At 43.1% G+C, this 26,793-nt stretch overlaps 3 protein-coding genes across 23 annotated transcripts in view; 1 reads left to right on the plus strand and 2 right to left on the minus strand.

The window, feature by feature from the left end:
* Nucleotides 1-11,551, minus strand: part of LOC105465050 (clathrin heavy chain linker domain containing 1) — a 67,116-nt gene extending 55,565 nt beyond the window's left edge. The window contains exons 1-3 of one of the 5 annotated variants that reach the window (XM_024787765.2): nt 10,923-11,076; nt 3,295-4,340; nt 997-1,255 (exon numbers count right to left, since the gene is read on the minus strand). In XM_024787765.2, coding sequence (XP_024643533.2) covers nt 997-1,173 — 177 coding nt within the window. In that variant the 5' untranslated portion in view covers nt 1,174-1,255; nt 3,295-4,340; nt 10,923-11,076. Of the gene's footprint in view, nt 1-996; nt 1,256-3,294; nt 4,341-10,922; nt 11,077-11,155; nt 11,277-11,416 lie in introns of those variants that run through there. The other 4 variants (XM_011713256.3, XM_011713258.3, XM_011713255.3 and 1 more) reach the window with 4 other exon arrangements.
* Nucleotides 11,552-11,641: 90 nt separating this feature from the next.
* Nucleotides 11,642-14,489, plus strand: LOC105465049 (ribosomal protein S27a). Its single transcript, XM_011713253.3, has 5 exons — nt 11,642-11,797; nt 12,276-12,330; nt 13,020-13,105; nt 13,710-13,841; nt 14,304-14,489. The coding sequence occupies exons 1-5, from the start codon at nt 11,750-11,752 to the stop codon at nt 14,451-14,453; spliced, it is 471 nt and encodes a 156-aa protein (XP_011711555.1). The 5' UTR covers nt 11,642-11,749; the 3' UTR covers nt 14,454-14,489.
* Nucleotides 14,490-15,969: 1,480 nt separating this feature from the next.
* Nucleotides 15,970-26,793, minus strand: part of LOC105465051 (mitochondrial translational initiation factor 2) — a 32,478-nt gene continuing 21,654 nt past the window's right edge. For all 17 annotated transcript variants that reach the window (XM_011713271.3, XM_071076733.1, XM_071076731.1 and 14 more), the window contains 7 exons: nt 26,272-26,396; nt 23,949-24,153; nt 23,336-23,588; nt 22,545-22,685; nt 19,263-19,427; nt 16,616-16,756; nt 15,970-16,169 (listed from right to left, as the gene is read on the minus strand). In XM_011713271.3, the coding sequence (XP_011711573.1) occupies nt 15,997-16,169; nt 16,616-16,756; nt 19,263-19,427; nt 22,545-22,685; nt 23,336-23,588; nt 23,949-24,153; nt 26,272-26,396 (1,203 nt within the window). In that variant the 3' untranslated portion in view covers nt 15,970-15,996. The remainder of the gene's footprint in view (nt 16,170-16,615; nt 16,757-19,262; nt 19,428-22,544; nt 22,686-23,335; nt 23,589-23,948; nt 24,154-26,271; nt 26,397-26,793) is intronic.

Raw genomic sequence — 26,793 nt, forward strand, 5'->3', positions numbered from 1 at the left:
CTTATTTCACTGTCAGGGCATCTTCCCGGAATGGGGTGGAAAAAAAAGCGCTGCATAAATAAATTAGGATTGGTGGGCAAACTGCAATTGTTTAGAAGGATAATAGGTATTTCTAAAACCTTAAAAAGCAAAATCAAATATGTTCCACAAAGTGATAGCATTTTCTAAGCTGATCTCCATATTTCCAATATTAAGTCCAGTCTAATTCCTTGTAAACCATGACTAGATAATTCTAGACAGAACTCCAATATACAAGGAACCTCAATTTAATGTTAGATCAAATCTAAATCAAGATTTTAATGATACCACAAACAAACTCAAAATAACAAGGAAGCATCATGCTCCTGCTTGCAGCCTAATTCCTAATAAATCAGATGATACTTTTAGATGAAAAGGTCAAAATTATTATCAGAGAGCAGATACAGCCAGGTAGTTAATCAAAAACTGATAGTCTGGGCTAGGTGCTGGTAGTTCATGCCTGTAATCCCAGCACTTTAGGAGGCCAAGATAGGAAGATTGCTTGAGGCCAGGAGTGCAAGACCAGCCTAGGCAACATAGAGATCTTGTCTCTACAAAAAAATTTAAAAATTAGTCAGGAGTGGCGGCACAAGCCTGTAGTCCCAGCTATACAGGAGGCTGAGGCAGGAGGATGACTTGAACCCAGGATTTTGAGGCTGCAGTGAGATATGAGTGTGCCACTGCACTCCAGCCTGGGTGATACAGTGAGACTCTGTCTTTAAAAATATATATAAAGGAAACTTATAATCTGCTCTCAAGCTAAGATAACTGAAACACTCATTCACAGTTAGGAAATACGAATCCAGAAGTGCATTTTTCCCATTCATGCCTTTCTGAGAAACTGGATGAACGTCTCAAAATCGGCAAATGGAATGTGATCATTCAAACAGTAGTGTTACTAAAGCAGGAATATTGGTTGTCAACATAGATCATTGCTATCTTCATGAAAACTTAATTGTTTTAAGAGCATTATGATACCTTATCAAAAACATTTCGGTATATGATGTAATATTCATCAGCAGGTCCTTCCTCATTACAGCCCAGTCTTTCAGTTTCTGTAATTATGTATCTTTGCATACTTTCCAAAAATTCCTTGTCACTTCTACAAATGATAGGTGGGAGAACTGCACGTTTTCTTATTTGATGAACTGACATATTTGACAATCTGCACAGTTGCTCACTGAAGAAAAGTTAAATCTTGACCTGCTCTTGCAACAAAGCCAAAACTTTGATAAGCCTGAAAGAAAAAGAGCAACAATTAATATAATAATTTTTAAAATTAAGTCACATATTGATCTGAAAATATATTTTCTTCAGAAAAAAATTTTCCATCTGTCGCTGTGATAAATACTTCAACCTATGTATTAAAAGGTCTATGCTGCCAAGCGTGGTGTCTCATGCCTGTAATCCCAGGTCTTGGGGAGGCTGAGGCAGGTGGATCACCTGAGGTCGGGAGTTCGAGCCCAGCCTGACCAGAACGGAGAAACCCCGTCTCTATTGAAAATACAAAATTAGCCAGGCGTAGTGGCGCATGCCTGTAATCCCAGCTACTCAGGAAGCTGAGGCAGGAGGATCGCTTGAACCCGGGAGGCAGAGGTTGCGGCAAGATCGCGCCATTACACTCTAGCCTGGGCAACAAGAGTGAAACTCAGTCTCAAACAAACAAACAAAAAACTATGCTATTCCACTGCCATATGCTGCTGCTCTGGGACAGAAACACAGAAATACCAAACACCAGTCAATGAAGAGCTTTTCTCTTCCTAACTGTGCACAACTCCTCTCACATGTATCATATAATTGATGGTTTCTCATGTATAATTCACACTTTCTAATAGAAGGTTTGGTATTTTATATTTATTTGTGTCATGTGGGAAAACTAGTTTGTAAGCCTCTTGACACAAACAAGGTCAAATACTTTACGACCCCCGCGCTTATCTGGCCTAGCTTCATCCAGCACACAACAGCTATAAATAATGTATTTATTTTTGGCTCACGCTTGTAATCCCAGCACTTTGGGAGGTCGAGGTGGGCGGATCACGAGGTCAGGAGATCGAGACCACAGTGAAACCCCTTCTCTATAAAAATACAAAAAATTAGCTGGGCGTGGTGGCGGGCGCCTGTAGTCTCAGCTACTCAGGAGGCTGAGGCAGGAGAATGGCGTGAACCCAGGAGGCGGAGCTTGCAATGAGCCGAGATGGTGCCACTGCACTCCAGCCTGGGCTACAGAGGGAGACTCTGTCTCAAAAAAAAAAAAAAAAGTATTTATTTTATAATAAACTTTATTATAATCATCTTTAATATTAAAGTACTAAGCAAAAAGAGGTCAGGACTTCTGCTAAAATCCAACACTCAATTATGTCAAAAATAACAGTATTTTTCAGCGTAGAGCTTTCAAGTTGCCACATAGAGCTTGCAGTGAGCCGAGATTGCGCCACTGCACTCTAGCCTGGGCGACAGAGCAAGACTCCATCTCAGAAAAAAAAAAAAAAAGAATCATGAGCGGCGGCGGCCTGGTGGGGGCGAGCACGCTGTGGGCCGGTCCAGCGCCGTCTCAGGGCACCTCCTACTCGCCGGGACTGAGTTCCCCACCGGCGTGGCCTGCTGTGCTCTGAGCGCCAGGGGTCGGCGCGGCAGCTCGGCTTTGGGGACCCGATGGAGGAGCGGGGTGTCGGCCTCGCGGGACGGTCCCCCCTGACCTCGGGCGGCGCTGGGGCGAGTGAGGGCGCGCGGAGGCTGGAGGGGACCACTACCGCCCCCGGACCCGCTCAGCGGTCCCTGCTCACAGACGCTGCCCCCAGGAGCCTCGGCAGGGGCCTCGGACGCCCGGGTGTTCAGAAGAGAAGCGGGATCAGGTTCACGCACGCCCGCGATCGGATAGTAACTTTTTTTTTTTTTGAGACGGAGTCTCGCTCTGTCGCCCAGGCTGGAGTGCAGCGGCGCGATCTCAGCTCACTGCAAGCTCCGCCTCCCGGGTTCACGCGATTCTCCCCCTCTCAGCCTCCAGAGTAGCTGGGACTACAGGCGCCCGCCACCACGCCTGGCTAATTTTTGTATTTTTAGTGGAGACGGGGGTTTCACCATGTTGGCCAGGCTGGTCTTGAACTCCTGACCTCGTGATCCACTCGCCTCGGCCTCCCAAAATGCTGAGATTACAGGTGAGAGCCACCGTGCTCGGCTGATCGAAACTTTAAAGTCATTGGTAACCCACGCTTCCCGGAGTTGCATTTGGGGTCACCCAGCGGCGAAGCCCATACAACTTGATACGCCCTTACACACCAAGCTCAGTTCAGGAGAGGGGAGGTCACAACCAGGAGCCAGAGGCCAGCTGATAATGTTGTACTTGATTCCGTAGTCAAAGGAGCTGGATGGCGTCTCATGCAGAGTGCCGCGCTCTGGGAGTGTTTGAGTGTGAACTCTATGCCTTGACAGCTCCCTACACCCAGTCGATAGTCCTGGAGGAAAGCTGTCATGAAGGATCCCTTCATCTCCGACAAGGTCAGATTCCTGGTCCTTGGCTGGCGCTGCAGTTTGTGCATCAGGTTGCGTGGCCAGTGTACTCGGAGTGATCCAGGAGTCTGAGAAGTCCCTGAGCATCTGGCACAGGGCGACATGCACACAGGGGAGCTGTATCAACAGCCAAGGGGGAATGAGATGGGCCAGGGCAGGAGGAGCCTCCGCAGTGCGGGTAGGGAGTGTCTGAGGCGCATTGAGGAGCTGGCGGTCCAGGAGAAGCTGAGAAAGGAAGACTAGAAAGGCGTGCAGTTTATTCTACTTCAAGAGATTCTGCCTCCCTTGTGTCCAGGAGAACATCGTGCTTTTCCTCAGGAAATTCAGCAAGGCTTGGAGAAAAGGGAAGCTCCGTCAGAGGCACCCCAGCCAGCCTGGTTCTCGGACGGACTTGAGTACAGCTGGGGCTGAGTCAATGGGCAGCACTCTGCAGGGAGCTCCTGGGCCAGCCTGCGCCAGAGATGCTGCTAAGCTGGCAGCCGCCGTGCCGGGCCTTGTTTCTGGACCATAGGGAGCAGCACTGCAGCCCAGGGGAGCTGGAGTCCAGCTTGGAGCAGCCACAGGCCCAGGGAGCTGTGCTGAAAAGGTAGCCCAAAGGCAGATAGACGCCAGACCAGACACAGCAGGGAACTGGGCCAGGCGCCCCCGCATGACCCTCAGGGCCGAGGCCTGAGTGAGTGCTGCTCAGATGTGACTGAGAGGGATGACCTCCTTCAGCGAGGCAGCTCCTAAGAGGCCACCTGCAGGTCCGTGTGGGGCAAGACGCCATGCTGTGTCGGGGCCATGGCACACAGTAGGTGGCTGCAGTGGTTTCTCTGTAAGGAAAATCATTGACAGCAGTTGCCTTCTGGAGCCAGTCTGGAAGGTCTAGAGCAGGATATAATTTTTACTTCCCATCCTTATGTGATGCTTGGAAAATGGTTTTAACATTGATCATGTACTCTGTTTATAATTAAAAACCCAAAGAACCAGCAAATGTTTGGAAAAAGAATCTTCCACTGAAATATGTGTGGATACCTGACGTTCTCCCAGGGCACTCTGGATCCAGCAATGGTTGGGGTCTCCTGGGAAGCTAAGTGCTGGCTTACAGCCTCTCCAGTTCCCTCAGGCTCTGGCTTCAGCTCGGGCCCCTCCAATCTGTCTCTTCCAACCCCAAGTCAGTAATGCTGTGGGCTTCCTGCCCTCACCCCGCACCTCATGACCAACACGCTGCCTGCCTGCTTGCCCCCTGCCATCTTGAATTCAGTCCTGGGTGCCTTCAAAGCCCGACCCCACTGCCTGCCAGGGTTCCTGCAGCATCCCCTCCTCCAGGCTCCCCATCTCCCTGAAGCTTCCAGGTAGCAGTTGGTGTGGCACTGATCTGTGAGCTCTGGAATGTCTGCTTAGAGTTCTGAGAGTCAGGAACTGCTCTTTGTAAATACTCAAGGCCAACTGTCACGCGATGAAGGAATGAATAAAGAGTTTTTACTGAAGGGCCGGGCGCGGGTGGCTCAAGCCTGTAATCCCAGCTTGATTTTGGGAGGCCGAGGCAGGCAGATCACGAGGTCAGGAGATTGAGACCATCCTGGCTAACACGGTGAAACCCCATCTCTACTAAGAATACAAAAAAATTAGCCGGGCATGGTGGCAGGCGCCTGTAGTCCCAGCTACTCAGGAGGCTGAGGCAGGAGAGTGGCGTGAACCCGGGAGGTGGAGGTTGCAGTGAGCGGAGATCACACCACGGCACTCCAGCCAGGGCAACAGAGTGAGACTCCATTTCAAAAAAAAAAAAAGGAGTTTTTACTAAAAAAAAAAAAAAAAAAAAAAAAATCATTGTCTGACTGAAGTTGGATACAGAAGTTGGTTCCTAAGATTTAGTCATATTAAGTTCAAACAGAACTCTTGGCTTGCTTAATAATGGCTGGCAAGGCAAAACATTGTAACTTTTTCCCTAATTACAGAAGAATACTCCTGGTATAAAATTTGGAAAATAAAAACCAAACAAAATTAATGAAATAAATATCTATTTAATATTTTGGAATATTTCCTTCCAAACATTATAAAACTTGAAATTAAACTCTATATTCAGTTGTGCATCACATTTTTTTTCACTTACTATTAAAAGCACTTTTTCATGTTGTTAAATCGTTTTCTAAAACATGACTTCTAAAGCTTACACAGTATTTCATGGTATGATGCTCCATTAATTTATTCCCCCATTGTCAGATAGTTTCACTATTTTTGTTTTGATTTGAGACAGTCTTGCTCTGTCGCCCAGGCTGGAGTGCAGTGGCGTGATCTCGGCTCACTGCAACCTTCACTTTCTGAATTCAAGTGATTCTCCTGCCTTAGCCTCCCGAGTAGCTGAAACTAGAGGTGCAGGGCACCATGTCTGGCTAATTTTCTGTAATTTTAGTAGAGATGGGGTTTCACCATGTTGGCCAGGCTGGTCTCGAACTCCTGGCCTCAAGTGATCAGCCTGCTTTGGCCTCAGCAGTTTGAAACCAGTCTGACCAATATGGTGAAACCCCATCTCTACTAAAAATACAAAAATTAGCCAGGCGTGGTGGCACATACCTGTAATCCCAGCTACTCAGGAGGCTGAGGCAGGAGAATCACTTGAACCCTAGAGGCGGAGGTTGCAGTGAGCTGAGATTGCGCCACTGCACTCCAGCCTGGGCAACAGAGGAAGACTCCGTCTCAAAAAAAAAAAAAAAAAAAAAAAAAAAAGTAAAAGATAAAAGTCAAAAGAGGAAGAAACGAGTGTTGTCATTAGGGAGGGGGTAGTGACATTTGGACACCAGTGGCTTCCTATAGTATTACCCTTAGGATAAAATCCAAATTCCTTTACTTGGCCTATTAGTGCCCTTCAGGAACCAATTACTCTTGTTCTTTGAACAAATTTACTCTCTTCATGTCCCTGTCCTTTGCCCCATATTCCCATCCCCACTCCCATGAACTTCCTCTCTTACCTTAGGATCTTTCATAATTTTCTCCCCCTCCCTGCAGACCATCCTCCTACATTAGCCCCAACCCCCAAAACACATACATACTATCACTTTGATTCACTTGGCTTTTACTCTTTCCTCAGCTTCCAGAAAGCTGTCCTGGATTCCCTTAAAATTGGTCAGATGCCACTGCTATGTTCTCCCATAACACTGTGCACTTCCTCCATCATGGTATTATTCTTCCACCACACTGCCTTACAGACTTCCTGTTTATATTCTGTCTCATCTGTTAGGCTATAAGCCTGACAAGATTAGGAAACAAAATGTTCTCATTCCCCATTATCCCTCCTCCACCATATGCATGCAAGTGCATAATACAGTTTCTAGCAGAGCAGTACTCAAACATGTTTGCTGAATAATCAATAATCACTGAACAACAATCTAGTCTGTTTATAAGACATTGGACTTGTGGTGCTCTCAAACCATAACACAGCTAAAGTGATTGCTCCTTAGCATCTACAAAATGCCATTGAGTTACATAAACCAACCAAGATTACCATTCATTCATTCATTCATATGAGACATTTAGGGATATGTTGACAAGTCACAAGGGTTCCTAGTCAAGTGTTCCAGGCCTAGTAAATGAGCCACTGCTACAAAGCAGAAAAGGCAGTGCGACAGAGGTGAGCACAATGGGCTACAGAAGGCCAGAGGGGCATCTCATCAGCCTGTGGAAGGGGGCAAGGAGACATGAGGGAAAACATCTAGTAAAACAAAATCTAGGGCAATGCTTAAGTTGTGCTGCATTTATTTACTCAATATTTGGGGGGCACCTATTGTTTGTCTGCCATTATTTTAGACAATGGAGACACAGGATTGAACAAAACGAAGTCCCTAATCTCATAGAGGTTACATTCATGTAGAGACAGACAACACACAAGAAAAAAAAAAGGCCAGGCACGGCGGCTCATGCCTGTAATCCCAGCACTTTGGAAAGCCGAGGCAGGTGGATCACTTGAGGTTAGGAGTTCGAGATCAGCCTGGCCAACATGGCAAAACCCAGTCTCTATTAAAAAACACAAAAATTGGCCGGGCACAGTGGCTCAAGCCTGTAATCCCAGCACTTTGGGAGGCCGAGACGGGCGGATTACGAGGTCAGGAGATCGAGACCATCCTGGCTAACACGGTGAAACCCTGTCTCTACTAAAAAATACAAAAAACTAGCCGGGCGAGGTGGCAGGCGCCTGTAGTCCCAGCTACTCGGGAGGCTGAGGCAGAATGGCGTAAACCCAGGAGGCGGAGCTTGCAGTGAGCTGAGATCTGGCCACTGCACCCCAGCCTGGGCGACAGAGCGAGACTCCGTCTCCAAAAAAAAAAAGAGAAAAATTAGCTGGGCACAGTGGCTCACACCTGTAATCCCAGCAACTTAGGTGGCTGAGGTATGAGAATCGTTTGAACCAGGGAGGCAGAGGTTGCAGTGGGCTGAACTTATACCACTGTAATACAGCCTGGGTGACAGACGAAGACTCCGTCTCAAAAAAAAAAAAAAAAAAAAAAAGAAAAAAATTATAGATAGATAGATAGATAGAAAGAAAGAAAGAAATATAGTATGGCAGATGGGGGTTAAGTTGTATGAAGAAAAATAAAACAAGGTATGGGGCATAGAGAGTAAGGAAGGTGGCAGGATGCTATTTTCTATAAGGGCAGTAAGTCATGACAGACAAAAGACCTCACTGATAAGGTGACATTTCAGAAATCTGAAAACAGCAGGTCATGTAGATTCCTGGGAGATGAGTGGTTGAGGCAAAGACAGTAGCCAGTCCAAAGGCCTCAGGGTGAGACAGAACATTTGAGGAACAGCAAGAGAGCCCGTGGGGCTAGAAGAGAATGAGAAAAGGAGAGAAGAGATGAGGTCAGAGAGGTAACTGCCAGATTATGTAGGATGTAGGGTCTTGAGGGCAGAACTACTATCAGCCCAGGGGGTATCTTTGTGCGGTTTAGAAAAAGAGGTCCCTTCTCTGGGCAGACTTGGCAAGAGGAGCAACACTGGACTGTGGCCTCTACTTGTTCCAGCGCTGGAGCAACAGCCTCAGTTGTAGGAATTTAGGCTTTCCTCTGAGTGAGATGCGAAGCCTTTAGAGGCCTGTGTGCAGAAGAGTGACAGCTGACTTAACATGTTAAATAATTGTTCTTGGCCAGGCATGGTGGCTCATTCCTATAATCCCAGCACTTTGGGAGGCCGAGGCGGGCAGATCACCTAAGTTCAGGAGTTTGAGACCAGCCTGACCAACATGGAGAAACCCTGTCTCTACTAAAAATACACCATTAGCTGGGCATGGTGGTGCATGCCTGTAATCCCAGTTACTGGGGAGGCTGAAGCAGGAGAATCACTTGAACCTGGGAATCGGAGGTTGCGGTGAGCCAAGATTGTGCCATTGCACTCCACCCTGGGCAGCAAGAGTGAAACTCTGTCTCAAAAAAAAAAAAAAAGAAAAATTTTGTTCTTGTTGTTCTGTGGAAAACAGATTATAGGACGCAAGGGTCAAAGTTGGAAATACTGTTAGGAGGCTACGGCAATCAATAATCAAGGCAAAAGATGATGGTAGCTTGAATCAGGTTGGTAACAATGGAGGTAGTGGAAGTGTTCTGCATATATTTTGAAAATAAGGCCAAGATCAGCCAAGGTAGGTAAGATGTGGGATATAAAAGAGCAGTCAAGGATGACCATAAAGTTTTTGGCCTTAGTGACTGGAGAAATGGGAATTGCTATATATAAAGATGGGAAGAGCGATTTCATGAAATTAACCGTTTGGGGCCTGTCCATTAGAGATGTTGAGTACGTAGCTGGATATGTGAATATGAAGTTGAGGTAAGTGGTCTGAGTGACAGATAAGTTTATGAGTCATTTGCATATGATGACTTTAAAAGTTATTAAACAAAATGAGATAACCAAGAAAATGCAGACAAAGCAGAGGTCCAAAGACTGGGTCTTGGGGATACTCCATGGTTAGAGGTCTGGCAGATCAAAAGGAAGCATCAAATGAGCCTGGAAAAGAGCCTCCAGGGTGGCAGAAAAACACAAAGAGGGGAAGTCAGGTAAAGAAAGGGTTTCAAAAAGAGATGGAATGAGCAACTGTGTCAAATACTGCTGACAGATCAAATAAGATGAAATCACCATTGAATTTAGCAACATGGAGGTCATTAGTGACCATTACAAGAGCTATCCCATCAGAATGGTGGGGACAAAAGCCTGACAGGAGTGGGTTCAGACAACAGAAGGGAAAGATTAGAGACAATGTGTACAAGCAACTCTGGGAAATTTTGTTGTAGAGACTAGTTGGCCGACTGGTATGAAAAATGTTCCAGAAGGCAGGGCGTGGTGGCTCACGCCTGTAATCCCAGCACTTTGGGAGGCCGAGGTGGGTGAATCATTTGAGGTCAGGAGTTAGAGAACAGCCTGGCCAACATGGTGAAACCCCATCTCTACTAAAAATACAAAAAGTAGCCGGGTATGGTGGTGGGTGCCTGTAATCCCAGCTACTCGGGAGACTGAGGCAGGAGAATTGCTTGAACCTGAGAGGCGGAGTTTGCAGTGAGCTGAGACCGCGCCACTGCACTCCAGCCTGGGCGACAGAGCGAAATTCCGTCACACACACACGCCCACACCCACGCACAAAAAAAAAAAAAAAAAAAAAAGGAAAAAGGAAAAACATTCCAGGAAGAAGAAATGATCGGAATCTTCAGAAATGCCAAAACACGGGAGAGCATAAGTCAGGAAATTAAATTAGCTTCATTTACTAAAATGTAGAGTAATGGGTTTAGCAGATTGGGTTGTAAGGAAGGCAGAGGCTGCATGTCATTCTGAGAGATTTGAATTGTATCCTGAAGGTGAGGTATTTTAAGTAGAATAATAACACACATTTACCTTTCAGAATGAATATTTTGGAGGCAATAGCGAAGGGGGGTTAGAAAGGAGAAAAGACTGGAGAGAGATAAAGAGTTACATACGGAACCCCTACAAGAGAAAATGAAAGTCTGAATTTGGGGATGGGGTCGCAGGCGGTAGAGGATGAAGAAATAAACACAGAAGACATTAAGAAGGTTCCTAAGAAAGGATTCTGTGGTTTGTGGAGTGGAGAAAGGACAGGGGGAACTTGCTTCTAATTGGCCTCCTTGCCGGAAGGGCACCGGATACATATCCCCAAAACTTCCTCTCAGATCCAAGACTCCCAAAGTCCAAATTTGGAAATTCTACAACTAAATAACCATTCTGCAGGTTTCTTTTCCGTACGGCTTCACTTTAAAATTTGAAAACTCCTGAGATTTTTAAACATATTAAAGCTTGTCACACTAAGGAGTGACACACAATACTCAGACTCTTCTTCCCTAGGCTGGGAGAGACTTGGCGGTTGAAAGCAGGGAGGGGCTACAGGCGAGAAAGGGCTGAACCCCCGCTTCCGAAGATTTCACCTATTTTTCAGTTTGCCTGGAGCAGGCCATGCAGATTCCCTTCCCTTGGAGGCCCAGGGAGCGGCTGGTAGATCGCTGATTCTCTGCCCCTCACCGCTTCTGCAAGTGGGTGAAGAACACCTTTCGTGCCCCGCACTCTCGGCCCGCCCCTTAACCTTTCTGCCTAGTCACTTCCGGCCCGTTTCCACGCTCCGGAAACCATTATTCCGCTTCATCCTCCCTCCAGTCCTCACCTGAGTCCCTTTCTCCAAACTCCGACTTTAGTGCTTAGAGATAGTAACTAGGGAATCTGGGAGGCGGAACTGCATCTTGGGAGAAGTAGTCCAAGGTAGAAGAAAGCAGTGGAGAACTACAATTCCCAGAATACACTTCCATTTCCTACCTCTTCCCCAATGAGGCCCCCCTCGACCCACCTCCTTTTAAAAATTCTCTTAGCCACGTTGACTGCACGGGAAAAACCTTTTTAAAACATTTTTTACGTTGCTTAAACCTACCATTTCGAAAGCATTCCGAAGGCTAAAGTGAGAAATAAGCCCCGGTTAGGGAGAGGAGAAACGAGTTTCACGTCCTGGTCTAGCACCGGGTTGGATTGTCGCTGGGATGGCAGTCAGGCATTTGGTGTGGTCGCCTAAGGGGTGGGTCTTTCGGCTGGGGCGCCGGGAAACCCCGTGGGCCTGCGCGGCGTTCTTCCTTTTCGATCCGCCATCTGCGGTGAGTGTCTGCTCTTCGGCTGCTCTGGGGCTAGCGCCCTATGCCGCCTTCTGTTGTGATCCCTGACCTAACCCATCTCTTCCTTTTCCCCAACCTCAGGTGGAGCCGCCACAAAAATGCAGATTTTCGTGAAAACCCTTACGGGGAAGACCATCACCCTCGAGGTACGGGCCGGGTGGTCATGAGGAAGCCAAGATCCGAATAAGGTCCTGAGGTGGATTTTAGGACCGGCGCTGCTTTCCATGACTTAGACAATGATTCCGAATTTGGGTTCTAAAACTTAAGCTTTGAAATGAGTATCTTTTGCTGAGCAACGGCCTCAAGGTGATTTTCGGTGGCCAAAGGCGGGCCTCTCACCTCTCGAGGGGTGCCAGCTAGTTAAAACGGAGGAGCTGCGCCGGGTAACTCCCCCCGCCGGGCGCGAGCACGTGTGGCCCTGTGGCGGCCGCCCGCCCTGGGCTGGGGAGATGAAGGTGCTTTCCGGTAGCCGACTTGGGAGGTTGCCCACTGGGTGGGTAATAGGTCTCTTGAGTAGGTTTCAGCCCTGTCGCCGGTTCGGTTCAGTGGTAATTGTCAAACTAAATGAGTTCTGTTGTAGTTCCGTAATGTGTAAGCAACATACTTTCATTTTAACATTCATAGGTTGAACCCTCGGATACGATAGAAAATGTAAAGGCCAAGATCCAGGATAAGGAAGGCAAGTAATATTTTGTAGTTAAGAAAACTTAACCTGTAGAGACTTCAGCCTACTTGTAGGTGCTAGACATATCTGCTCATGGTGAGGGGGGGAAGGGCAGATTGACAAAGCAAAATACTTGGGAAATAACACAATAAATGTTTGTGATCGGGGAGCACAGTCCCTAGATTGGAATCCTTAAGGTGTATTTCACTTGTGTGAATTTGGACACTTACTTATTTTGTGTGAGATGGGAGTCTCCTCTGTCGCCCAGGCTGGAGTGTATTGGCTCGTACCGGCTCATTGCAGCCTCCGCCTCCCGGGTTCAAGTGATTCTTGTGCTTCAACCTAGTAGTGGGGATTACAGGCGTGCAGCACAACGCCCGGCCAATTTATTGTATATTTAGTAGAGACTGCGTTTCACCGTGTTGGCCAGGCTGGTCTGGAATTCCTGACTTCAAGTGATCCCCCCACCTCGGCCTCCCAAAGTGTTGGCATTACAGGCGTGAGCCACTGCAGAAGCCCAGTATTGTCCCTAAGATTAAATGCAGTAAAACGTGATGTGTAAAGATTTAGAACCATGCCTAACCTCTAGTAAGGGCTTATGGTCAGCTGTTAGTACCATGTATTTGATTAAGGGGTGTTACCTTATAAATCTGGAGCACATCACAGGCTTCGTGTGCTGTGACTTCTTGTTTTTTTCTTATTAGGAATTCCTCCTGATCAGCAAAGACTGATCTTTGCTGGCAAGCAACTGGAAGATGGACGTACTTTGTCTGACTACAATATTCAAAAGGTCTGTCTAGGGGAAGAGCAGCCTCTTAAAAAAATGTTATTTTGGAAATTTTTTATTTTACTTTTTTTGAGACAGGCTCTGACTTTGGCACAGTCACTGCAGCCTCTATCTCTCAGACTCAGGTGGTCCTCTCACCTTAACCTTCTGTAGTTGGACCTATAGGCACACACCACCATGCCCAGGCTGGTCTCAAACTCCTGGGCTCAAGTGATCTTCCCACCGTGGCCTCCCAGCGCTGGGATTACAGATGTGAGCCACTCCATGTGGTGTATTTTGGACATTTTGACACGCAAAAGGGGAGAATGGCATTAGATTAGCAGTAGATTTTTAGGTAACTCCTATACTGATACTTGAGAAGCGCTACTGTAGTTTTTCCCATTATGAATTTTGCAAGTTGCATCCCATGGTGTAATGTAATGCATTCTTTAATCTCCCTATAAACGGTTAAGAATCAGATACTTTATTGGGATGGGGGCAGCAAGATTACCTCATAAATGTTACTGTGTACTGCTACTGCTACTGCTTTTAATTAAGAGATGCATAATGTTGGGTGTGCCCATTCTTAGTGGAATCATGAAAGCTTATGTCATTCTTCCATTAACAGGAGTCTACTCTTCATCTTGTGTTGAGACTTCGTGGTGGTGCTAAGAAAAGGAAGAAGAAGTCTTACACCACTCCCAAGAAGAATAAGCACAAGAGAAAGAAGGTTAAGCTGGCTGTCCTGAAATATTATAAGGTGAGCCAGTTAAAGTGATGGGCAGAATGTCAGCAAAGTCTTGGCTTATTTGGAAAACTTTTTAGTAACTTGTCAGTATTTTCTTGGACTTAAGTATCTAGTATTACCCCACTTTGGTTTAAATGAGGTATTCTGGAAATGAGAAATTCAGACTTCCTGGGGTTTTTCCTGTTTGGTTTTTGAAATCACTTACGTAATAGGGTTCTGAGTTTAAAGTCGGGTCTGGGTTCAGGTCTTACCTTTGTCTACGACTTGCAAAGCTGACCTTTAGTGTTCAGAAGTCCCAAGACTTCTGAATATTTTCATTGTAGTAATAATAACTGGTGAGAATTTAGGGTGCTTTGGTTTGTAAGCACGAAAACTACCAGTATTACATAGTAAAAGCTTAAATATTTTGAGTCACTTAAATTAGACTTCAGAATGTGTTGTAAAATTATCTTACAGCAGGTTTGTACTTTTCAGGTGGATGAGAATGGCAAAATTAGTCGCCTTCGTCGAGAGTGCCCATCTGATGAATGTGGTGCTGGGGTGTTTATGGCAAGCCACTTTGACAGACATTATTGTGGCAAATGTTGTCTGACTTACTGTTTCAACAAGCCAGAAGACAAGTAACTGTATGAGTTAATAAAAGACACGAACTAACCTTTATTGTTGGATTTCATTGCAGTAAAAAGAATAGTTTTTAAGCACCAAATTGATGGTCACACCATTTCCTTTATTAGTGCTACTGCTATCACTGTATGAATGTTGCTTCTGGGGATTGTGTGACCCAGTGGTTCTGTATACCTGCCAGGTGCCAACCACTTGTAAAGGTCTTTATATTTTCAATTCATAGTAACTTCTTAGAATACCTATACTTTGGCAGAAGTTATACAAGCCAGTTTTTCTGTCCATCTTGACCTCAACACAATAGACATTTGGGGCCAGGTAAGTCTTTGTTGTGCGGTCTGTCATGTGATGAGCAGCATCCCTTCCCTTTACCCATTCAGTGGCCAGTAGTGCCTATCTCTTGTCTTTGAGAATCACGGTTTGTGTAGGTGTTAAGACTTTGGCTTAAAAGAGACCTTGGCTAAGCATACTTCTGTTAAAGGCTAAAGTTGCCAACTCAAAAATGGATACTGGCTGGGAGTGGTGTTCTCAAGCCTGCAATCCCTACACTTTGGGAGGATCACTTTGTGTCCAGGAGTTCAAGACTGGCCTGGGCACCATAGCAAGACCCTGATCTCTGCAAAAAAAACCATAGGCTGACTCCTATGGTCCTGCCTACTGGGGAGGGTGAGACAAAAGGATCCTTTGAGCCCAGGAGCTGTAATCATGCATTGCACTTCATCCTGGACAAGACCTGTTTCAAAAAAAAAATGCATCCACAGTCTCTGGGTGGTTTCAGTGGAATGTTTGCTGTCTGTCATACAACTCTTGGGAATTTAATGTTTGTTCAGGATGGATCCCTATAAAGGAATGATTACTTATTTGTACTGTTAACACTAAAAGACAGTTTAGTTTCAAGCAGGACTTGGGTAGCATATCTTCCTTTGGAGCTCAATTCAGGGAAAGCTGGTTCACTTGATAAGCCTCTTAACTAAAGCATCCACTTTTTTGTTTTTGTTTTTGTTTTTTTTTTTGAGACGGAGTCTCGCTGTGTCTCCCAGGCTGGAGTGCAGTGGCGTGATCTCGGCTCACTGCAAGCTCCGCCTCCCGGGTTCACGCCATTCTCCCGCCTCAGCCTCCCAAGTAGCTGAGACTACAGGCGCCCGCCACCACGCCCGGCTAGTTTTTTGTATTTTTAGTAGAGACGGGGTTTCACCATGTTAGCCAGGATAGTCTCGATCTCCTGACCTCGTGATCCACCCGCCTCGGCCTCCCAAAGTGCTGGGATTACAGGCTTGAGCCACCGCGCCCGGCCTAAAGCATCCACTTTAAAGAAATCAGTGATGTGTAAGTAATTAACAATTACCTTTTACCATATTGCCAGTCTTTCCATTAAAGGATTTCTAGCTGGAGGCATCCTTAAATAAGATTTCCTATTTCTGAGCACTTCTGACAGTTTGTGTATATGAATACATGGTAGAACAACTTAGATACTTTTTGGCCAGTAGTAGTGCATTTCTACCTTCAAAAAAGCAACACGTTGAGTTATTTACATCTTTAATGTATTTTAAAATCCTGGATCCCAAGAAGTCTTGGCTTGAATTTGTTTTTCTTCGTAACAAACAATTCTATCTCCCACTTTAAATTCCATATTTTCTTCATCTAAACTGAGACCACAATCCATTCCCGTTTTGACAATTGAAATGTCATCTTTATGGTGTTTCAGTGAGGTTAATGAACCTTAAAAAGATATAATTTAAGGTTAGTATATTCAATAAATAAGTACCTACTAAATACTACATTATATGGTGTTACCAGGAAATTACACTGAAATTCTTAAAAATTGCATGGTCCTGTCATGTTAAACAATGGGACTAAATACCAGGGGAACCCCCTGAAAAATGAAGTTTGCTGTAACTAAGACTTAATTTATAGCAAAATACCCTAAATCTCCTATTTCAAAGGTAGACACAAACTTTTTGCTGAGGATAGGATGGTACTTGAGATATAAAACCAACATACATCTCAAGCAAAGGGAACCGATCAACTACAGACAATTTAGGAGTTACAACAGCAATAAGAAATGGCCTGAGCTGAGATTATGGACATGAAAGATGAACAGATTTCAGATGGTTATGTAGTCAACAGGTTTTGGTGACTGGATATGGGATTTTGATGTTGCTTACCCTTCCAAATTACATGTCCATCACGGGTTAATTTAAATTTTTTTTGTTTTTCTAACTGTCCCTTTTGGACTCTGCAGCCAGCCACAGGAACTTTTTTCTTCCCTTCTGTTACAGAGAAGGTAGCTAGTATAGATGCCTCACCTTTAGGAAGAAGAGAGCATTAATGTGCAGAAAACTAAAGATTCTGAGAAATATGCAATTTCTGACATTCTGTGGTATAAGAATTAAAGGTATGACAAAAATCCAAATTCATGCCTAGAAAAAAGTCTAGGTTTCTTTAACTCCAATTTTATTTTCCTGACCAATATTAAGAATAAAAATGCATGAAAATCTTTGGCTATTTTTTTTTTTTTTTTTTTTGAGACAATCTCACTCTGTCATCCAGGCATGATCTTGGCTCACTGCAACCTCCACCTCCGGGGTTCAAGTGTTTCTCCTGCCTAAGCCTCCCAAGTAGCTGGAATTACAGGCGCCCACAACCACATACAGCTGATTTTTATATTTTTGGTAGAGACGGGGTTTGGCCAGGTTGGTCTCAAACTCCTGACCTCAAGTGATCCACCCACCTCGGACTCTCAAAGTGCTGAAATTACAGGCGTGAGCCACTGCACCCAGCCATCTTTGCCTATTCTTGTCTGCTCCATGAAAACCTTGTTTTAAGCTTTCCTTCAATATATTTTCAAGAGTAGATCATCTGTCATTACTTTCTCTTTTATCTTTTTAAAAAAATTTTTACAGATGGGTCACCCAGGCTGGAGTGCAGTGGCATGATCATATCTCACTGTAACCTCAAGCTCCTGGGCTCAAGCAATTCTCCTGGATAGCTAAGACTACAGGTGCGTGCCACCATACCCAACTAATTATTTTATTTTTACCTTTTTTTTGTGGAGGCTGGTCTTGAATTCTTGGCCTCACGTGATGCTCCTACCTCAGCCTCCCAAAGTCCTGGGATGACACACGTGAGCCACTGCACCTGGTCTCATTATTTTTCATTTTGCCATAGGTAATTTATATCTACTTAGAACTACTAACTGAGTCTTTTTTATTTTCTTTTTTTTGAGATGGAGTTTTGCTCTTGTTGCCCAGGCTGGAGTGCAATGGTGCAATCTTGGCTCACTGCAACCTCTGCCTCCCGGATTCAAGTGATTCTCCTGCCTCATCCTCCCAAGTAGCTGGGATTACAGGCATGCGCCACCACACCTGGCTAATTTTGTATTTTTAATAAAGACGGGGTTTCACCATGTTGGGCACACTGGTCTCAAACTCCCAACCGCAGGTGATCCGCATGCCTTGACCTCCCAAAGTACTGGGATTATAGGCATGAGCCACCATGCCTGGCTGAGTCTGTTTTTTTAACTGACTAAAAATTAATACAATTCCAATAATGAAGTAACACGCACTATAATGAACCAGTTTTCTAGGGAGCTATTTTACTGGTGGTGGTAGTGTTATCTGACTGGTGTGTTTGCTTAATCCTAGAAACCCTCATGACTTAGTGTTCTAAATTGCTCTTAGCACAAGAACATAAAAATCTCTGTACGATCATGTTGAGCAGGTCAGAAAAATCTAAAATAATAAATCTGTTATGTAGATTAAAAATGCAAAATCAGATCTCATCATGGGGAAACACTGGACAAATCCAAATCAGGGTACATTCTACAAAACAGCTGGCCAATATGCTTCAAAAATGTCAAGGTCAAAAGAGACAAAAATTGAAGAACTGTTCCAGATTAAATGGAGCCAGAGAGATATGACAACATGGATATATTATAATCCATGATCCCGGACTGGGGAAAAAAAGTACATTGTTGGGACAATGGACAAAATGTGAATATGGACTGTGTATTAGATAACTGCATTGTATAAATAAATGTTAAGTTTCTTGAGTTTGATTAGTTCTATGGTTTTATAAGATAGTCTCTTTTGCTTAGCAGATGTACATATTTAGAGGCAAATAGGCATTATATCTCAAACATTTTCAAATGGTCCAGGTAAAAAAAATCCGTGTGTATGGAGCAGGACAAAAATGAGGCAAATAGGACAAAATGTAAACAACTGGTGAATTAGGTAAAAGATATATAGGAGTTCCTTGTATTTCTCTTGCAATTTACCTGGAAATTTAAAACTATTATCAAAATTAAAAGTTAACCAAAAAAAAAATCTACATGGGGAGGGAAAAAAAACAGATGAGGTAATTTAATCAATTTTAAATAAACTCAGTCTACTCTGGCTGATATATGCTAGAAACAGTATTTTTAAATATTTAATATTTCAATGTAAATTTTCTTCTTATGGTAGACTTCTCTGCCAGCCCTACAACAAAGTCAACAGCTCTTTCCATGACACTGTTAATAATCTTTATGCATTCAATAGTAGTATAATTTGTATTATAATTATTTGTTCATATCTAAACTGGAGGGCAAGTTCTTAATTCCTTATTTGCTTTTGTATCCTCAAGGCATAGGCACAATGTGTTACATAGGGCAGGTGTTTACATAAGAAGCTACAATGAATTCTCATGGTAGTCTTTTTTTCTAGAACACAGGATATATCTTTCAACATTGAAAACATTTCCTCTAAGCGCTAAAGTGCTATTTATAGCACCTACTATACTAATTTTTAAAAGTAACACCCAGTGATCACTCACCTACTGGGTGCTCTTCCACAGCACAGGGTAATCTGCTGCTCAGTTCCTCTTGCAAATCTTCAACAAGACGGTAAATTATTTTGTGAAGTTTCATTTTTACACCTTTTTTTGCAGCTGACTCTTGGATAACTTTGCCTACATTCACATTAAAGCCATATATAACACCTAGCAAACAGAAATATGATGAAGTAGCACAAAGATTACATTATAATCATTTATTTGTCTTTCAAGCAGAAACTTGAATCTAAATTGTTTTATTTTCTAAATTAAAATAGCAAATAAGAGGCCGGGTGCCGTGGCTCACACCTGTAATCCTATCACTTTGGGAAGCTCAGGCAAGTGGATCACCTGAAGTCAGGAGTTCGACACCAGCCTGGCCAACACGGTGAAACCCCGTCTCTACTAAAAATACAAAATGAGCCGGGCGTGGTGGCGGGCACCTGTAATTCCAGCTACTCGGGGGGCTGAGGCAGGAGAATCGCTTGAACCCGGGAGGCAGAGGTTGCAGTGAGCTGAGATCGTGCCACTGCACTCCAGCCTCAGCAAACAGAGCAAAACTCTGTCTCAAAAAAAAAAAAATAGCAATTAGAGGAGGTTAGAAGGTCTATGATTTTTTTCTCACCAAAACTAGTAAATTTTCCAATTGATGAAAGAATTTTATAAATTGTATTGTGGCTTAAAAAAATTTCTTTATAATTTCAAATCCATTCATTTAAGGACCATTAAGTGCCTATAACGTGTAAAGCAGTATGCTAAACAAAATTTGGTTTTTATACCAGAGAAATAAAAACACAAAAAATGACCAGGGCTAAAATATTATTGCTTCATTTTAATAACACTACATTATTAAATTATAATCTTATTGTCTACAATTTTTGTGGTTTGCACTTAGGTATTCAGACGGCCAAAAGATGCCCAAAAATAGTGACTTAAAGGGGTGGAGGGAAAAATAGTGACTTAATTGGTAAGGGTCAAGAGTTATTTTTAAGAAGCAAGTTTCATGGAGCTGACCATTGCACCAAAAAACAAATAATGTATTTAACTGTAAATACTTTGGGAGAAAAAAAAAGCAAAACGCTCTTGTCTTAAAAAAGATGAATGAAAAAAATTAACCTGGACGGGCACGGTGGCTCATGCCTGTAATCCCAGCACTTTGGGAGGCCGAGGCGGGTGGATCACTGGAGGCTGGGAGTTTGAGACCAGCCTGACCAACATGGTGAAACCCTGTCTCTACTAAAAATACAAAAATTAGCTAGGCATGGTGGCAGACGCCTGTAATTGCAGCTACTCAGGAAACTAAGGCAGGAGAATCTCTTAAACCCAGGAGGCAGTGGGTGCGGTGGGCCCAGATTGCACCATTGCACTCCAGCCTGGGCGACAGCGAGACTTTATCTCAAAAAAAAATTAACCCAAAAAGTAAAAAAAAAAAAAAAAAAAAAAAAAAAAAAAAAAAAAGCTTGTCTTAAAAAAAAGCTTTGTTTAAGACACTCTTGTCTTAAACAAAATGAATGAAAAAAAATTAACCCACACAGTTTAATACGGAGAAAAACACAATCACCTTGAAACTCCTATCATTAAGAAGTCATTCTGGCCAGGCACAGTGGCTCAAGCCTATAATCCCAGGACTTTGGGAGGCCGAGGTGGGCGGATCACCTGAGGTCAGGAGTTTGAGACGAACCTGGCCAACATGATGAAACCTCATCTATGCTAAAAATATAAGAATTAGGGCCGGGCGCGGTGGCTCAAGCCTGTAATCCCAGCACTTTGGGAGGCCGAGATGGGCGGATCACGAGGTCAGGAGATCGAGACCATCCTGGCTAACATGGTGAAACCCCTTCTCTACTAAAAAAATACAAAAAAACTAGCCGGGCGAGGTGGCGGGCGCCTGTAGTCCCAGCTACTGAGGAGGCTGAGGCAGGAGAATGGCGTAAACCCGGGAGGCGGAGCTTGCAGTGAGCTGAGATCCGGCCACTGCACTCCAGCCTGGGCGACAGAGCAAGACTCCGTCTCAAAAAAAAAAAAAAAAAAAAAAAAAAAAGAATTAGACGGGTGTGGTGGTGGGTGCCTATAATCCCAGCTACTCGGGAGACTGGGGCAGGAGAATCACTTGAACCGAGGAGGCAGAGGTGGCAGTGAGCCAAGATTGCACCATTGCATGCCAGCCTGGTTGACAAAAGCAAAACTCCGTCTCAAGAAAAAGAAGTCATTCAATTGGCTGGGCACAATGGCTAATGCCTATAATTCCAGCACTTTGGGAGGCCAAGGCAGGTGGACCACCTAGGTCAGGAGTTCAAGACCAGCCTGGCCAACATGGTGAAACCCTGTCTCTACTAAAAATACAAAATTAGCCAGGTATGGTGGTGCACGCCTGTAATCCCAGCTACTCAGTGGGGGCTGTGGCAGGAGAATCCCTTGAACAAGGGAGACAGAGGTTGCAGTGAGCCGAGATGATGCCACATGTCAGCCTGGGCGACAGAGTGAGGCTCTGTCTCCAAAAAAAAAAAAAAAAAGAAAAAAAGTCATTTCAATATCATTCAATACACTGTCTATATTACAGCACAGTACTAAGCCAGTCAGTGCCTATGAAATACGTTTAATTAATCAATTAGATGTTACCTCTATCCTTTTCAGTAGAGGTGACATCTAACTCTAATCAAGTCAGGTTTCAAAGAAATCTCTTTCCTAAATGATTCCTAATAACTCAACAATGTTTTTGCTTTACTAGGTGTTCCACTTATTTAACAGTCATGAGTCCCCCTTTTTGTGTATCATAAATTCAACTAGTAAAGACAGTTCCATGCCTTCTAGGCTTATAAAGCTAAAAAGACCTTTTGCTCTAAAAAGATATGACATATAAAGTTATCAATTACCAAAGATAGGAAGCCAAAAGTAAAAGATGAAGGAAAGACTGAATAGGGTGATTACAGTGCTAGGAACATTCAGAAGTCTGATGAAAGATATGAGAATCAACCGTGGGATAGTAAAGAACTTGGAGGAGTAGGGAGAGGGGGCAGTAATGGTGCTTTGAAAAAAAAGATAAACGTGACTAGGTCTTGAAATAGTTCCCCAAAATTGCAATACAACCACAACAAATGGAGCTATGGCCACAATACTGCACATCCCATTCAGTTTAAATTGCTAGCTGGGACTGGACTATAGCAGGAAGGGTGATGCTGATGGGAATAAATGTCAGGTGTGACAAGCCAAGCAACAAAAGACAGAAGCAGATGGTTCAGTGTTATTTAGGGAACACAGATTAACAAGAAAAAATGGAATCCTTACCATTAAATGTTTCAGCAAGGTTAACATCATTTGCACTTATATCACCTACTCCAAAATGTACTAATTCTAGTTCACACTCGTGTGAAGCATCATAGGTATCTATAATGTTCAAAATGGCCTCAACAGAACCATCAACATCACCTAAATACAAAAAAAGTTTATAATTGTTGCTTTTACGAGTTAGACATCAGCAGACATAAAAATGACAATAATCTATTTAAAGCCATGATAGGAATGTCATTTACCACTAAATCCACTTTTATGTAGGCTTAGCATTACATATACCTACTTGACTTAATAGCATATAATGGCCGGGCGCGGTGGCTCAAGCCTGTAATCCCAGCACTTTGGGAGGCCGAGACGGGCGGATCACGAGGTCAGGAGATCGAGACCATCCTGGCTAACACGGTGAAACCCCGTCTCTACTAAAAAATACAAAAAACTAGCCGGGCGAGGTGGCTGGCGCCTGTAGTCCCAGCTACTCGGGAGGCTGAGGCAGGAGAATGGCGTAAACCCGGGAGGCGGAGCTTGCAGTGAGCTGAGATCCGGCCACTGTACTCCAGTCTGGGCGACAGAGCGAGACTCCGTCTCAAAAAAAAAAAAAAAAAATAGCATATAATGAGCCAAAGGTTCATTTACAACAAAATCAGCAAGAAATATGTTGAATAAGAAAATCTCTCCTAAAATACTGAAATAATTTTCATGTAAATGTAAAGGACCAAACTATGAGAATAGTATATATATATATATATATATTCAGAGAATGTAATATAAAATCTTTAAAAAGATACCTTTAATAATCACAGGAAGTACATTTGAATCTCTTTCCATTTCCTCTTTTCGCTTTAAGGATGTTTGTTCTTTTATTTCTAAATACTGTAGAAGTGATCTCTTCTTCCACTGCACATTGCTGTACTTCTCACGGACTATCTGATATGCTTCTTGGTGTTCCTTTCGCTTTTCTTCTATTATTTTCACATCCTCTTTACCTTTCTCCTGTTCTCGTTCATACTTCCTCCAGTCAACAACTTCACGTGCCCTTGGCTTTATAGGGGAAAAACGCGTTATTTAATGAAGTAGACAACAATAACTGCTAGATTAAAGCCTTTGTGTTGTCCCCCATTAGGAAATTAGCGTAACTCATGTATGAAACTGCTACTTTTATAAGTTTCAAGAAACATGTAAAATTTTAATTTGAGAGCTTATATAATTGAAATGATTTAAAAATCTTATCCCCCCAAAATTCTATAGTCTAATGCTATAATAGCACAACTTGCATCCTCACAGCCTCTTATAATCTAGAATTATTTGTTAACAGTAATACACATATTTGGTATAACATTGTAAACTGACATTTAAAATCATTATATTACATCCTACATATAGGAATTAAGCTTGATATACCTCAGATTCTACTTCAAGAATTTCTTCTCCTGCAGAAGGAAGGTCTCTCCAGCCTGTAATTCCCACTGGCATGCTGGGATGGGCCTCATGGATTGTTTTTCCATTTTCATCAAACATTAAGCGTACTTTTGCCCAACAATTTCCAGCAACCAGAACACAGCCTTTTCTTAAAGTTCCTCTTTGAATTATAGCTGTAGTAACAGGACTAAAATGAAAATAAAAGTATATTTTTAATGTCATAATCAGGATGTAATTGTACTTTAAGTAGAGCAAAGATATATTTATGAAGTTTAAATTACATAAACATGTGTATACACAAGATTAATTCTGCCACTTAATTTCTTAAGCAGTTTTTCATACTATAAAAACATTTCAAAGCTGGGTGCAATGGCACACCTGCAATCCCAGCTATTCAGCGGGCTAAGGCAAGAGGATCACTTGAGCCCCCGAGTTCAAAGTCAGCCTATCAAGACCATTTTAAACAAATTTATTTGCAATAGCCAAGAAGTAGAAGCAACCCAAATGTCCATCAAAAGACAAATGGACATTTCTTCCAAAGAAAATGTGGATTTTACATACAAAGGAATATTATACAGTCTTTAAAAAGAAGGAAATTGGCCAGGTATAGTGGCTCATGGCTGTAATCCCAGCAGCACTTTTGAAGGCCAAGGTGGGTGGACTACTTGAGCTCATGAGTTTGAGACCAGCCTGGGCAACATAGCAGGACCCCATCTCAATTAAAAAAAAAAAAATAGGCTGGGTGAAGTGGCTCACACCTGTAATCCCAGCACTTTGGGAGGCCGAGGTGGGTACATCAACTGAGGTCAGGAGTTCGAGACCAGCCTGGCCAACATGGTGAAACCCCGTCTCTACTAAAAATACAAAAATTAGCCGAGTGTGGTGGCACGTGCCTTACAGTCCCAGCTACTCAGGAGGCTGAGGCAGGAGAATCACTTGAACCTGGGAGGCAGAGGCTGCACTGAGCCGAGATCGCACTACTACACTCCAACCTGGGTGATAGAGCAAGACTCCATCTCAAAAAAAGAAAAATTAAAAAAAAAAAAAAAATTAAATTTTTTTTAAAAACGAAATCTTTTCACGGGCTACAACATGAATGAAACTCTAGAACATTATACAAAATGAAATAAGCCAGTTACAAATGGACACATACTGTATGATTCCACTCATATGAGGTATCTATAGTAGTCACAAAATAAAAACAGAAAACAATGCCAGGCGTAGTGGCTCATGCCTGTAATCCCAACACTTTGGGAGGCTGAGGCGGGTGAATCACCTGAGGTCAGGAGTTCAAGACTGGCCTGGCCAACATGGCGAAAACCCTGTCTCTACCAAAAATACAAAAAGTAGCCAGGCGTGGTGGCGGGTGCCTGTAAATCCCAGCTACCTGGGAGGCTGAGGCAAGAGAATTGCTTGAACCCAGGGAGCAGAGGTTGCAGTGAGCTGAGATCATGGCCACTTCACTCCAGCCTGGGCAACAAGAACAAAAGTCTGTCTCAAAAATAAATAAATAAAAGAAAAACAGAAAACAGAAAGGTGGTTGCCAAGGGCTCAGGAGAAGGACTAAGGTAATTTTAAAAGGTATAGACTTTCAGTTTTACAAGATAAAATAGTTCAACAGATCTGTTGTACAACAATGTGAATAAACAACAATACTGAACTGTATATTTAAATATGGTTAACATAATAAATGGGATGTTAGGTGTTTCTTACCACAATTTTAAAAAAATAATTTCTTACAAGGTCATGCTAAGAGAAGAAACAGGGAGCAAAGTGTTCTGACAGAATCTTAACCCACTTTCTATCCCAGTCTCCATCAGCTAAGGGATTACTCACAGTTGTTAGAGAGTGTAAAACAATGAGAAAACCTCTCTTGCTGATACGGAGGAAAATTCAAGCACACCACTTCAAAGATCTTTCTGCGTATTATATTAATGGGTAAGGTATAAAGAATTTACAAACCCTAAAATGCAACTATTGGTATTTCATTCTAATTTACGTTATCTGTAAGACTTTACCAATTCAGTCGAGTCAGTGGGGGAAAAAAATAAAACAAATTGAACTACTTATGTCATCTAAATATGACTACTAGATGTATATGGATAGTTGCTATGGTCTACTGATAATAACCGCATTCTTGTGTTCTTGTGTCAGTACAAACAATAAAATACTTTTTAAAACAAATGCTTTGAAAATATTGTTCATGAACTAACAATAACATGCAACAAGAATAATATATCATCATATAATCAAGTCACAAAAACCACAGAACAAATTAAAAAGGCAAGCAGTTTAAGAGTCCTACCCTCTTCCTTTGTCTGTGAAAGACTCTATTACTGTTCCTTCCACTGGACCATTGGGATCTGCTTTCAATTCTAATATTTCTGCAAGAGCAATTGTTGCTTCTGCCAAAGCCATCAGATTATTGCCCTTTAACAATAACAAAGGTTGTTAATACATGTTAATAAATATTATCAGTAAATATAAATACCAAGGACAGAAAGTCACATAATCCTTGCAAGATATATTATACTTTTCTCTTTAATCATTAAAAGCATGATTACTCAATTTAACAAAGAAAGGAAGGGAGGGAGGGGAAAAGAAAATAAGAAAAAAGAGAATGGGAAGAATGGAAGGGAGGGAGGGATCAGCAAGAAAACCTGAGCCATGGACAGATCTTGCAAGGAATAAGTGGCTATTTTTTTTTAAAGTATGGCCACTGGTGGTACTTGTTACTATCCCTTTCATAAACACATGCAATGCTTCATTCTTTCTCCTCCGTCTGTCCCTACAATTGTGTTTCCTTCCTCTTGCTTTCTTTTTTTAA

The sequence above is a fragment of the Macaca nemestrina genome, chromosome 13 (genome assembly GCF_043159975.1).
Source record: "Macaca nemestrina isolate mMacNem1 chromosome 13, mMacNem.hap1, whole genome shotgun sequence".
NCBI lineage: Eukaryota > Metazoa > Chordata > Mammalia > Primates > Cercopithecidae > Macaca > Macaca nemestrina.

What these genes read in the sequence shown, in the direction of transcription:
- LOC105465049 (XM_011713253.3), top strand. Translation starts at nt 11,750, where the DNA reads ATGCAGATTTTCGTGAAAACCCTTACGGGGAAGACCATCACCCTCGAG. An exon ending in GGAAGACCATCACCCTCGAG is followed by an intron (nt 11,798 to 12,275) that starts GTACGGGCCGGG and finishes TAACATTCATAG; the next exon opens with GTTGAACCCTCGGATACGAT. An exon ending in CTGACTACAATATTCAAAAG is followed by an intron (nt 13,106 to 13,709) that starts GTCTGTCTAGGG and finishes TTCCATTAACAG; the next exon opens with GAGTCTACTCTTCATCTTGT.